The sequence below is a fragment of the Rattus rattus genome, chromosome 8 (assembly GCF_011064425.1).
Source record: "Rattus rattus isolate New Zealand chromosome 8, Rrattus_CSIRO_v1, whole genome shotgun sequence".
Taxonomy (NCBI): Eukaryota; Metazoa; Chordata; class Mammalia; order Rodentia; family Muridae; genus Rattus; species Rattus rattus.
Genome location: NC_046161.1, coordinates 80,465,494 through 80,477,988, shown reverse-complemented (window position 1 = coordinate 80,477,988; position 12,495 = coordinate 80,465,494). Strand labels below are relative to the sequence as shown.

General features: G+C 44.3%; 1 protein-coding gene across 1 annotated transcript in view; it reads left to right on the top strand.

Annotated features, from left to right (window-relative positions):
• Window positions 1–12,495, top strand: part of Ube3d (ubiquitin protein ligase E3D) — a 49,390-nt gene that overhangs the window by 17,789 nt on the left and 19,106 nt on the right. The window contains exons 2-3 of the mRNA XM_032911043.1: window positions 1,206–1,402; window positions 4,651–4,741. Coding sequence (XP_032766934.1) covers window positions 1,206–1,402; window positions 4,651–4,741 — 288 coding nt within the window. The remainder of the gene's footprint in view (window positions 1–1,205; window positions 1,403–4,650; window positions 4,742–12,495) is intronic.

Genomic DNA, 12,495 nt, shown 5'->3' with positions numbered 1-12,495 from the left:
CACATAGATTACACCGTTGACTTATGCACAAACATTCGTTCTCACCTATTTATAACTTGGTATCTACGTACATCCTAAACCATGATTTTCATAGAGGTGTGCCTAGTTCTCGTCCACCGCCACAGGGTACGTTCTAGCATTCTCCCTTTGTTTCTGCTTAACCGTACTCTTTCACAGTATAAATCCTGGCTTTCATTAGCCTCGTGATGTTTATCTTCCTGGTCAGTCTTCTAAGCGACCAGGCTTCCGTTGGCTCTTTCCTGTTACCTCTTCTCCCCTCCATATGTCGAAACCTCCTTATAGCCTAAGTGTCTTCTTGGAATCTATGGGTGTAAGTTCTAACTCCCCAGAGAGGTGCTGTTAGGAGGCAGGGCCTCTAAGATGAGGGAGATGGGGGAGAGCTGCCTTCCTACACATTATCTCAAGGAGGCCATGTGGTTTATGGAACAGCCAGTCCTAGACCATCAAGATCCTCAGAGAAAAATCAATGCAAGAAAACGTACACCCGTATTGAATGTGTGTAAACGTTTCTCCCGTGCTGGAGTACAGTGGAGACACACAACCCGCTCGGTTTTGGGTGTTATGGGCAATGCAGACAGTGTCTGTGCAGTTCGCTCAGCTCTATGTAAATGGTTGAGTTTTTCAGAGCTGGGAAGCCGAGTCAGCTGAAGCAGGGGCAGTGGGGGCTGCGGTTCTCTGAGGGGCATTTCTAATGCCACCTGTGCTTCAAAATTGCTGCGGGAGCAAGGTGGACACCAAGCTATATTGTGGCTTCTTTCGGCACAGCCTGTGAGCTAAGAATTGGCCTTTTCTGTTGTTTGGGGGGTTTGTGATTGCTTGAGATAGGCTCTCACTGTAGATCTGGGGCTGGGGGAGAGCTCAGGAAACATTTACTTTCTGACTTTTTACAGAAAGCTTGCTGGCATCTGTGCCTCTTTATGAAAAATCTTGTTTATCCACTAATAATACTTTGATTTTCTGACTTTGATTCCTGTCTCAGAAGCAAGAGTTAAAAACACGGCCTGGGGATTTCACCTACAACCCTTCGTGCTCTAACCTGGTACAGCTTGTCTCCCAGGGTCTGTTTATGTTTTCCCGGGACAGGGGTTTTAGGGTCTCTATGCTGGGTTAAGATTTTGATCTTGTAAGCTGTGTTCTCTCATCAGAGAGAAGTCATTCTCTTGGCTTTTATTTTGTGTTACCAGGGAGCCAGATGAAGGAGGGATGAACCTGGACATATCCGTAACGCCCACCTCTCTTTCGATGAGAAGCCCTGACGGCTGCACCGAGATCCGGTTTCCAGCAGGGGTCAGACTTGCACCTTCCTCGTGCGGCGGGCTGCAGTACATCAGTGGAGATGGTTTACACCTGCGCCTGCGGGCCCAGGCTGAATCCAGCCCACGTGAGTAGAGCAGCAACCCCAAAGGGCTTTGACGTTCGTTAAATCGAACTTTTCCCAGGCGAAAAGATTGGCAATCACTGACCTGGAAAGGCCGAGATCTTCCGCAGTCTGGATCAGCTCTGCCAGATTTCAGCTGTGTGCCGTGAACTATATATCACTTCCCTTTCTCGAACCTTCACGTCTTTCTTTTAACTTTATGTTTAAAAATATTCTTAGAGGATTTTTTTTAGTGTCGTTGCAAATTTAAACAGAAGGTACAGAGATTTCTCCCAAACCACCTAGTTCATTTCTTTAGTCATAAATGTTCGGCTCACAGATCTGAGGATAAAATTACAAAGCAGTTGTGTGAAACTTGGTTTTAAAACACTCCAGAGATGTGTTTTCGTTCAGCAGACAGGTTAGCGCCCACTAGGTGCGAGCCGTTTGATATGGGTGCTGGGAACACAGACGGTGAGAAGCCACAAAGCCTTCTGCAAATGTGGAATGTGTGTCCCAATGGGTGGGAACAACAGATGCTGACCAGATAATTAAGTGCAGAGTAATGCCGTGGGGAGTGACTGAGTTGAGTGAAGGCCACCCTGAGGGTGTGACAGTTTGAGCAGTGGAAATTATCCCGGCCATGAAGAGGCCATTCTAAGATGGGACAGTACATGGAGATGACCCACAGTTTCGTGGGAGGCATAGTCTGTTGTTGTGGCTGGACGGTTGTAACTGTAGTGCTGTGGCCGTGTGATTCTGGATCATCGCATCTCTTACGTGCTAGACGAGACAAACAGCATTGGGAGAAACCGTGTGATACTTGCTTGTCTCTCGGACACCTAGAGGCCTCATTACTGAGCCGTCTGTAGTTAGCCCTTCATCAGAACCGTGTGGAGTCTGGAGGTGGGGACAACAGGAAGACGCCTGTAAAAGATGTAACACTATTCCCCTGGCTTTTGAAAGGCAGAAGAAGATGTGTGTGGGGGGGGTGGGGGTGGGGAGTCACTCTTTTTTTTTTTTGCCTAAGAGTAATTTTGCTAATGTTGGGAATTAATGAATGGCTAAAGTGTGTGGAATCAATTTTAGAAATAAGGGACAGGAAAAATAGAGATGTCATGTGACATCTGGTAAACATTTGGAATGACACTAAATTCTGAAAAGCAGGACAAGGTCACTGGGATAGAAAAATAGATAATTCCCCCCCCTCCGCCCCCAACTATATCCCTTCTAGGATGGAGGTGAGACAGACAGATCTCGCTCCCTCCACTGTACCCCGTTCTAGGACGGAGGTGAGACAGACAGATCTTTGGTGTTATCATTTTCCCTGGTAGCACAATGGCCACAGCAGAAACTTCCTGTTGAGTCTGGAAACTGGCAGAAGACAGGCATAAATGTTCCCTAAGAGTGAGAATAGAGAATGGAGACCTCCAGGGACAAAGAATTTGGGCTTGTGGCCCAGTCCTAGTCTGTAACTGAATAATTTTCAACATTTTCAGTTAATGAGCAACATTTAATATTTTAACTGGGGACAAAATAAATCCACTGCTGTGTGCTGGTTTGGGTATTGTGTGTGTTTGTCGGAGTTTTTCTTTGTGATTTTGAAACATTTTGTTCAAATACCTGAAAAGGGAACTTTCAAAGCCTGTTCTATGGTGCATGAAAGCTGTGTAAAGCAGATTCCTCCATCTTTGATTGCTTTAGGACTTTTTTGCATAATAGGTGGGGGATAAGCATTTGCCGCATGAATGACAATCAGGTAGGTGAATACTGGTGTGCACTGGAATTTAAATACTGTAGGAAGTAACTTGAGATTTTTAGCATTAATTGTGTCTCGGGGGTTTTCAAGCCTTGCCTTTTCAGCTGTGAGAAGTACCATGCTTTCAGGAGCAATCCTGATACACATCACCCTGGCACACTGTTACGAGGTTAATGTAGGTGAAGGGTGTGACCTTTTGTGTGTCTGATTTGACCTGGTGATACATCTCCCCAAGCAGCAATCATGCTTATCCGGGATTCCGCACTTGACCCAGTGGCCAGCAGAGGGCAGTGTTCCACTGGAAACGGATTCGTTCTGGCTCGCACATTGGCGGGCTCACCTAGGTCCTCTTTATGGGCGCTCAGCGTTAGAGACTAATACTGTTTATTTAACCTCCGTGCAGCAGGGATTTGTGTAGATACTAAGAGATTAACTGCAGAATTTTTTTAATTGCCAGGACTTAAACTTTCTGGCATCTGGAAAAGCATCTTAAAGCACATACGAAACAACACTAGGCAGATCCTGTTACTCACCTCTAATAACTAGGACTTCATTTCTTCAATTAGGTTTTTTTATAGACTAATAGTACAGTTTTTTTTTAAAATAAGACTTTTTCTCATTCACGATACGACATCAGAAATGGGGGGAATGCTGGAGAGGTGGCTCAGTGGTTAAGAGCACTGACTGCTCTTCCAGAGGTCCTGAGTTCAAATCCCAGCAACCACATGGTGGCTCAACCATCTGTAATGAAATCTGAAGCCCTTTTCTGATGTGTCTGAAGACAGCTACAGTGTACTTATATATAATAAATAAATAAATCTTTAAAAAATTAATAAAAAAAAATAAGGGGTTGGGGATTTAGCTCAGTGGTAGAGCGCTTGGTCCCCAGCTCTGGAAAAAAGAAAAAAAAATTAATTAGAAATGGGGGGAACAATGATCCAGTGTCACTGGGTGGAAATCCACATTTTCCCCATAGCTCTCAGTGTCTCCCCTCCCTCTCATGCCCGTTTCCCACAACTTCTTCAGACACTGAATTTTGCTCGTGGGTGAGGAAACTCTTGAGAGCCTTGCATTCCCTGGATCTGTTCCACAGAGACCCGTCTAGCCATCGTTTTGCTGGCTCATACTGTCTAATGTGCAGGGATGGGCATAAAACGTAACCATAAAAAATGAAAAAGCCAGACTTGAACTTAAATTTTGGCAATCCATACCTACTCATTGTTAATATAGAATTTCTTGTATTTATAGAATGAGAGAAGGAACTCGTCAGTATGTTCCATGGTAATCTAGGGCAGCTCCTGGCTCAGGAAATCTAAGCAAAATCTGTTGGTTTGGGAAACACTTGGCAATGCTTGCCTCTGGTTGAGTCTTTGGATAGTTCTAATTACGCCTGTACTTGGGAGTACATTGTAAACAGTGTGTATTGCTAGTAATTTCTTGTGCTAGCAAGCTCTTTAAATATGATTATTTGTTCCACACCGCTAAGACTTGCTGTTTTGTTGTTTTCCTTCAGAGCCGATTTCAGGGTTTAATCAAAGCTTGCAAGCCCAAGAATGTTGCTCATTTTATTGCCAGTCCTGTGGTGAAGTCACAATAAAGGACAGGTAAGAAATGCGTTCAACTCTGATTAAACTGTGCCTTGTGGTGGTTTCTGGGAGTAATTACCGAGGGAACTCTGGAGAGCCTTAAAGTAAGAGCCAACTTAGTGTCACTTGGAACAAAGTGAACCCCGACTCTCACCATGATGAACAGGCGTCTGGTCTGAGGGAGGAGGCTGTTTAAGGGTGGAAGAGCTGGGCCCCATCACCGAGCAGAGAGTCATGGAGTTGGTCTCTTGTGCGTCCCTTTTGTTCTGAGGGTGTGTGAGGGTTTCCATGGTGAGTGAATTTCCTACCTGTAGAAGCTGGGCAGCGGGCACTTTATTTGAGCTAGTTCAATCAGGGTCTTTCTAAAACCCATTTCCTAGTTCCTCTGCTTATTAGATGGAGCATGCGGAGAAGGCATTAACCTTTCCTCAGTGATTAGGTTAATCTTGTAACCGGCGCTGGGGATGTGCCATAATTACCCTTGGAGAAGGGAAGGGCTCTTGGCTATTTCCTTAGCATTCCCAAGTTGTTGTTATGCGTGTGTAAATAAATAAATGTCGTCGTTGTCGCTCGTCGTCGTCGTCGTAAATCGTCGTCGTCGTCGCCGCCGTTCTTCTTCTTCTTCTTCTTCTTGTTCTTGTTCTTCTTCTTCTTCTTCTTCTTCTTCTTCTTCTTCTTCTTCTTCTTCTTCTTCTTCTTCTTCTTCTTCTTCTTCTTCTTCTCCTCCTCCTCCTCCTTCTTCTTCTTCTTCTTCTTCTTCTTCTTCTTCTTCTTCTTCTTCTTCTTCTTCTTCTTCTTCTTCTTCTTCTTCTTCTTCTTCTTCTTCTTCTTCTTCTTTTTTTTTTCTTTTTTACCTCTTCCTCAAGTCAGCTTTCTGGTTTCTTGGACATAAATGCTTCCTCTGAATTTCCAGCTTCTAGTGTCTCATGTGGAAGACGGATGAAAACATTATTACTGTTAGCAGTATTTGAAGGAAGAATTGAGTATTCCTTGATGGCTTTTTTAAGTTAGGTGCTTGGGACAAGCAAATGATGCTTCCTTTCTGAGGCCTGTTCCTCTACTATGTCCTTGACAGTACGATGGCAAACCTTTGCCTGGTAGATGTCTTCTGTTCCCCGTACATAGTCATCAGTCATTGCAGCCATTCATTTCCTTTAGAGCTGATGTCATCTTCTCCCGCCTACTGTCACCCCACCTAATGACACCTTGTCAGCAGCCTTCTACCTGCTCAGCCTTCTTCTGGCTCTGGCCTGTGCAGATGCACTCCCCCACCACCGAGTAGGTCTTCTAAATCCCAGTTCTTCCTGGATGGAGTGCTGGAATCCTTTGCCTATCATGGCAGCTCCCCAGTACTCCCTGCCATTTCGGTTGCTCCTTTAGCCTCCTCCCTCCTTGCCAAGCTCATGAGTATCACAGGGCCTGGTCACGAGCGTGTGTTCCATAGCTTTGCTGGCTTTTCTGAATCCTATCTTTACAGGATATCCCCAACCTGAATGATACTCCCTTTCCTGAATGCCACCCCCTTTCCTGAATGCTACTCCACCCTCTCTTCCTCCACCTACTAACCACCTACTAACTCAGCTGACATAGCCTTCCCTTGTCTTGAGACTTGGGCCATAGCGAGCCTTGTCTCCCTCCTTGCATTAGGTACTCTCCTGAGGTCCCTTTGCCTGTCTGCACACACTGTGGGCTTGAGGAATGGGAATAGCCACTCTGACTTCCACACCTCTGCAATCTTGATTGCATGGTGTAGAGGGGTAGTCAGCAATGACAAGAGTTTCCATCCACCATTCACTATCCCAGTGGTCTTGGATACGTTATTTAACCATTGTCTTCCACAATGTCTTTATTGAGAAAACGTAGCCAACAATAGGACTTCCCTCATAGTGCTGTTGATAGGATCTGATGATTCAAGTGTTTCTAGCAGTGCCTGGTGTACGGGGTAAACATTCGCCATTCACTAGTAGCTATTGCAGTAATCATCGTTCTTACCAGCGTCCACCAGCATCAGGCATGACGCCTAGAGAAAAAGTGAATTCTTAGTACATTTTGCTGGGTTGGATGGAGTAAAGCTAGGTGTGTTTACTTTGGCTTCCCACCATCCTTTCTTGCTTGCCTCCTGATCTCGGCAGGGTTGCAGGTAGATGAGCTGGTGCAAACGCACCCTCAAGACTTAAGGAGGTTACACACAGAGCTTTGAACGATTGGCATGAGTAAGAAACAAAGAGGTCTTAAATCTACACAGAGGAAGTTGCTCCGAACGTGGGCCAGAGGCAGACCCACTTCTGAAAGAGCTAAGAGAGCTCTGAATTCTGGTCTTCTCTCAGTCTGCTTGCTGCAGGCTCTGGTTTAATTCTCAGATGAAGTTTCTGAAACGTCTCATCCCGGGCCACATGCAGTGATCCTGAAGTAATGGCAGGAAAGTTACATTCTTGGTTGGTGCCGTGACAGAGGGAAAATGCTGATTTCCTGTTCCCTGGTAGTGGTGCTTTGTTGGGCAAGGATGCTGTTGGGAGAGCGACTCACTCCAGTGCCTGTCGCTCCCATCCAGGACTGGGACCTTCTGCTTTGTGTCAGACCTGCCTGTGATCCTACAGTTGGGACTGGGAGGGTGTGGGGTTGATGGAGAAAGAGAGCTGTCTTTCTCCTTGACTGTCAGGAGGCCTTCCTCCCCACCCAAGAATGGAACAGGGGTGTGAATTTCGACTTTTCTCACTGAGAGGACAGCGGACCTGTTTGTACCACCTTAGTTTCTTCTAGCAAGGCCTTCTAATGATTCATATTTTCCAAACTTACCAAGAGAGCTCAGCAGTGTAACACCTACAACAGAGGAAATGCTCAACAAGCTTGTTAATCGGTTTTATTGATTCCTTCTCCCCTTTCCAGATTGCTTTTTTTATTAGTAAACTAGATAGTCCTTCATTAGTAAGCTAGCAGATTATCTGGTCTACTGTCCCTTGCGGTTGAGTAGCTGCCAGAGTGAGATGAGGAATGCTGGCCTTCTCCCCACCCTTGCACAGCACATAGCCTGGGGTGTGTCTCGGGCAGCACAGATCTGCAGTACCTCAAGGTTTACCTTCATCTCCAGCTTGGACGACGTAACTCCCTACTCTGGGTGGGCCTCCTCCGTCTCTGCTCCTGGGTCTCACACTTGACTGTTGAAACCAGTCCCAGAATTCTGCTCTTTCCCCTCAGTGACCAGTTCCACGTGGTTGGTAAGGACCACTTTGGTACTTGAAAAGAAATCAAGGCAAGCAGTGTTTCAAGCAACCTTACACGTATTCTCACTAATTATATACAGCATTCTTAGCAAGGTCCATAGGATTATCGGCTTCTTTCTTGTAAGCTTTTTTTTTTATTATATATATTTTTTTAATTTATTTATTTATTTTAAGTATGTGAGTACACTCTTGCTGTCTTCAGACACACCAGAAGAGGGCATCGGATCTTATTACAGATGGTTGTGAGCCACCATGTGGTTGCTGGGATTTGAACTCAGGACCTCTGGAAGACCAGCCAGTGCTCTTAACCACTGAGCCATCTCTCCAGACCCCTCTTTTATTATATTTATAATGTGCATGTGTGTATCCATGTGTGGGAATATGCAGGCGTGAGTGCAGTTGCCGATAGAGTCCAGAAAAGGCTGTCAGATGCCCTGCAGTTGGAGTTAAAGATGGCCTGTATGGCATGGGTGCTGGGAGGTGGGCTCCTGTCATCTGTGAGAGAGGCAGGCTCTAAACCTTTTGAGCCATCTCTCAAGCTTAGGCCTTCTTCTAGTAGTAAGTTACTTAGTGTTGGATGATGGCATTATTTCCCTTAAGTTACTTAGTGTTGGGGGCATTATTTCCCTTAAGTTACTTAGTGTTGGATGATGGCATTATTTCGCTTAAGTAACTTAGTGTTGGGGGCATTATTTCCCTTGTCTGTAAAATGAAGAAGTTGGGCTAAAGAAAACTATAAGAGCTCCTTTAGCATGAAACTCCTGATCAATGAAATTCAAGAGCTTTGGGCCCATGTGATTCGTAAGTATCCTAGTTCAAGGCTAACACATGCTCTATTCTTTCCTTTGGAATGAGGAAGATTCTTTTTTCAAAGAAAGTCCAGAAGGTAGGAAGACATTGAGTTGGAAAGACTCGTTAATAGCTTAATTGTCAGCCCCAGGGTACCTGAAATCTGCGAATTATGATAGCCAGTGTCATTACTGAGGGCTTTGTGTTCCCAGTCAATTTGATTTAGTTGCCTAATAATTAATGACACTTTGGGATTTTTGTTTGTTTTTGTTTGTTTGTTTGTTTTTACAAGACAGTTCCTCAAGTTATAATTCTTTAGTCCAATTTCTCCTATAAAATTTGTCTGAATATGTGCATTTTTTGACTATATTCTTGTTGAGACCAAACAGTTCATCCTATCAGGCAACAACTGATACATTTTTCTTTTCTTGTAAATAGTCTAACAAACAGCCAGAGGTCATTGTGTTTGGATTTTGTTATGCCTTCTAGAAATAGACTCATGTCAGACTAGAATGACATCAGTAGCCAAACAGATTCTCCACCCACACTGTCTGTGGCACTGTCCTGAGGTTCTCGGACCAGACCCTCCTGTCGCCCACATTGGTAATGCTTGGTGTCAGCTCCAAGCTCGTGGATCACACTGAACTCTAGGAGAACAGCGGGCAGGGCTTTGTGGAAACAGATGTCACAGGATCCAACTGCTTGCGGGAGTCACTTGGCAGATCAGTTCTAATTGTAGCTGAAAATCGTCTTGTGCATATAATCACTTGTTTATAATAGGAACAAGTAGATTAAAAAATAGAGTCAACTGTAGATACATTATGGAGCTCATGCTTTGCATGTACAACCTATGTTCAATCCCCATCATCCTACTCCCCTTTCCACAAACAATAATGTTTTATAAACTGGCCTGTTGGCAATTGTATTAGTTAGAGTTCTCTAGAGTCACAGAACATATGGATAGTCTCTATATAGTAAAGGAAATTGTTATGATGACTCACAGTCTGTTCTCCAACAATGGTCAGCTGTGCATGGGAGGTCTAAGGATCTAGTAGTTGCTCAGTCCCACAAGGCCAGTAGATTCCAATAGAGGTGCTGGCAAGTAAATGCAAGCAGGCGAAGAAGAGCGAATCTTCCTTCTTCCAAAGTCCTTATGTAGGTCTCCAGCAGAAGGTGTGGCCCAGATTAAAAGTGTGTACTACCATGCCTGAATCTGGGACTTGTTTTGTCCCAGGCTGACCTTGAACTCAGAGATTTCCTTGCCTTAGTCTCTTGGAATTCATAGCCACTATGCTTCAAGATCTCCATGTCAAGATCCAGGTCAGAAAGTTGTATCTCCCAGTCTCAAGATCTGAATCACAGGTGAGCTATATCTGGATTGTATTTCATTCCAGATATAGTCAGGTTGACAACCAGGAATAGCCATTACAGTAACATTACATAAACTTTGGAATACAGTTGTATATTACAGATTAATCATGGCATATACAGATAAAGAGTAGAATGTAGAACTAGTTTTATAAAGCCGGTGGCCTACTTGATAGATGTTACTTAAATTTACTAAAGTTCTGGTAGCTGTATTTCGAGCTTTAATATTTGATATTTTTCTTGCATTCTTTAATATTCCATTGGTTATAATCCAATCTGTAAAAAGCACTATGTTATTTCCATTGATGAGAAACTGACTTCAAAGTTAAGGGATATTTCTTTCCACACATGCTTAAGTGTCAAAACCTCTCATCAATTGCTTTTGTTAAAGTCATATGTTACATGTCATTGTTTTCCAAAAATTTATGCTCCAACTACATAAAAAATAAGTAGCAAACTTTAACTTTTTGTAAACATGTACTGTTTCTCACAGAACTTTAGGTTTAGAGGAAAACCCAAGCTACTGTTTCTCTTCCTTTCTTTTCAGCAGATTTTTGCCAAGTTACCTTAAATTTATTTAAAAAAAAAAACTTGAGTATTTCTTATATACATTTCGTGTTATTCCTTTCCGGTTTCCGGGCAAACATCCCCTTCCCCTCCCCCCCTTCCTTATGGGTGTTCCCCCCCCCCCCCCCCCCCCCATTCCCCCCCCCCCCCCACCCGTCCAGTTCCCCGGGGGTTCAGTCTTTAGCCGGACCCACGGGCTTCCCCTCCTCCTGGTGCTCTTTCTTAGGATTTTCATTGCTCCTACCAAGGTCAGAGTCCATGGGTCAGGCCCTTGTATAGGTTTTGGGGTGTGGCTTAGTCCCTGGAAAACCTGTTTTAAATTTAAAAAAAAAAAGTACGTTCTATTTTGAACACTTCTTGGGAAATAGATGGTAGCAAACATCAGAAAATTTTCTACTGTAAAACCCTTTTAACTTTGCAATAAGTTGTGAATTATGCACTTCTTTCTGATGTCTTCTGTACATGGTTAAGGGATCCATCATTGCCACATGGGGTCATGTTAACTTTGAGCTCTCCTGTTTTGTGTTAATGTGCATCAACTCTCCCTGGTGCATCTTTGTGCAGTTTCATTTCTCCGATCATGCATGGTTCTTTGACATCCTGTCTTTTTTCATTGCACTCTGAGGTTCTGTATGGGCTCTGTAGGCACAATGTAAGGAGACAGAGAACCTTAATGGAGAAGATCCAGGAACCTGTGTATAGCCTAACTCCTGCTCTCACTTCTTAAAACACTGGGACGCTCTGACCTATCTTTGGGATCAAGTCCTATCCTTTCCAAGCAAGTAACTCCCCATAGAAGGCGTGGTCATTCAACTGCTCAGCCTTTACCACTGCCCTGTGTTGTCAGGGAGGTGAATGTATTCCAAAGGAAATGGTGGTTTTAGAGCCAGAAGGACCTGGGTAAAGACCCTTGCTTCAGTCTTCACCTCTAATTCTGTTGGACTTGTGAAGATTATTTCCTACTCTGAAGCCCCATTTCCCTCCTCTGTGACGAGAGCATTGTTCTCTGTAGCTCATAAAGTGTCTTGAGCATGAAATATGGTGAGGTGTGTGCAGTGTCACCACGGGTCTTATTTAGTGCTTCTACATGAGTACGCTCACAGGATTACTATAGGACACATTCATTACTGGCCAGGCAGCATCAAGAATTCCCCTCGCACGGGCGCTGCTGCAGTCCACGCGAGTGATGGTTCACATTCTCCTTGGGGGACCCTGGTCTCCCCATGTGATATAGTTCCAGGTACAGAGCACAAGATCCACATCAGGTAGACACAGTTGCTGCTTTGGCTGAGAAGTATCTCCTGCCCTAATCAGACAGTCTTTCACCATAGTCCTTTAATTGTGGCTTTTAAGGTTTTACCAGGGTGACAGCATTCAGGGAAGTCCAAAGCATACATTCTTACCAGATGTGTGCAGCTCATTCACAGATCTTCCTGGTAAGGTGCAAGTCACCAATCATGGATCTTTTTTTACTGTAAGCAGTGTTGTCTAGCAATCCATGTGATACCTAGGATCATACCTGGTTTCCAGGGTAACGAAGCTAGGTGGTTTTTTCCAAAGGTCAGGTACTCAGGCAGCAAGGGAAAGGGTTTGTTAATCCTTGTACCTACCCCAGGATGCAGCAGATCCAGCCGGAAGCCTCACATGTCAGACTTACTAAAATTTACTACTTCAGGAAATACTTATGGAGTGTGTCAAGCAGTAGGAGTACAGCGAGAAGACAAAGAGATATAGTGCCCGCCTTTATGTTGTTTCTTCCAGTGCCCTAAATTCCTTTCATTGCCTGGGAACTCCAGTTTTCTTACATGTTACTTGCTCTCTAAAGTT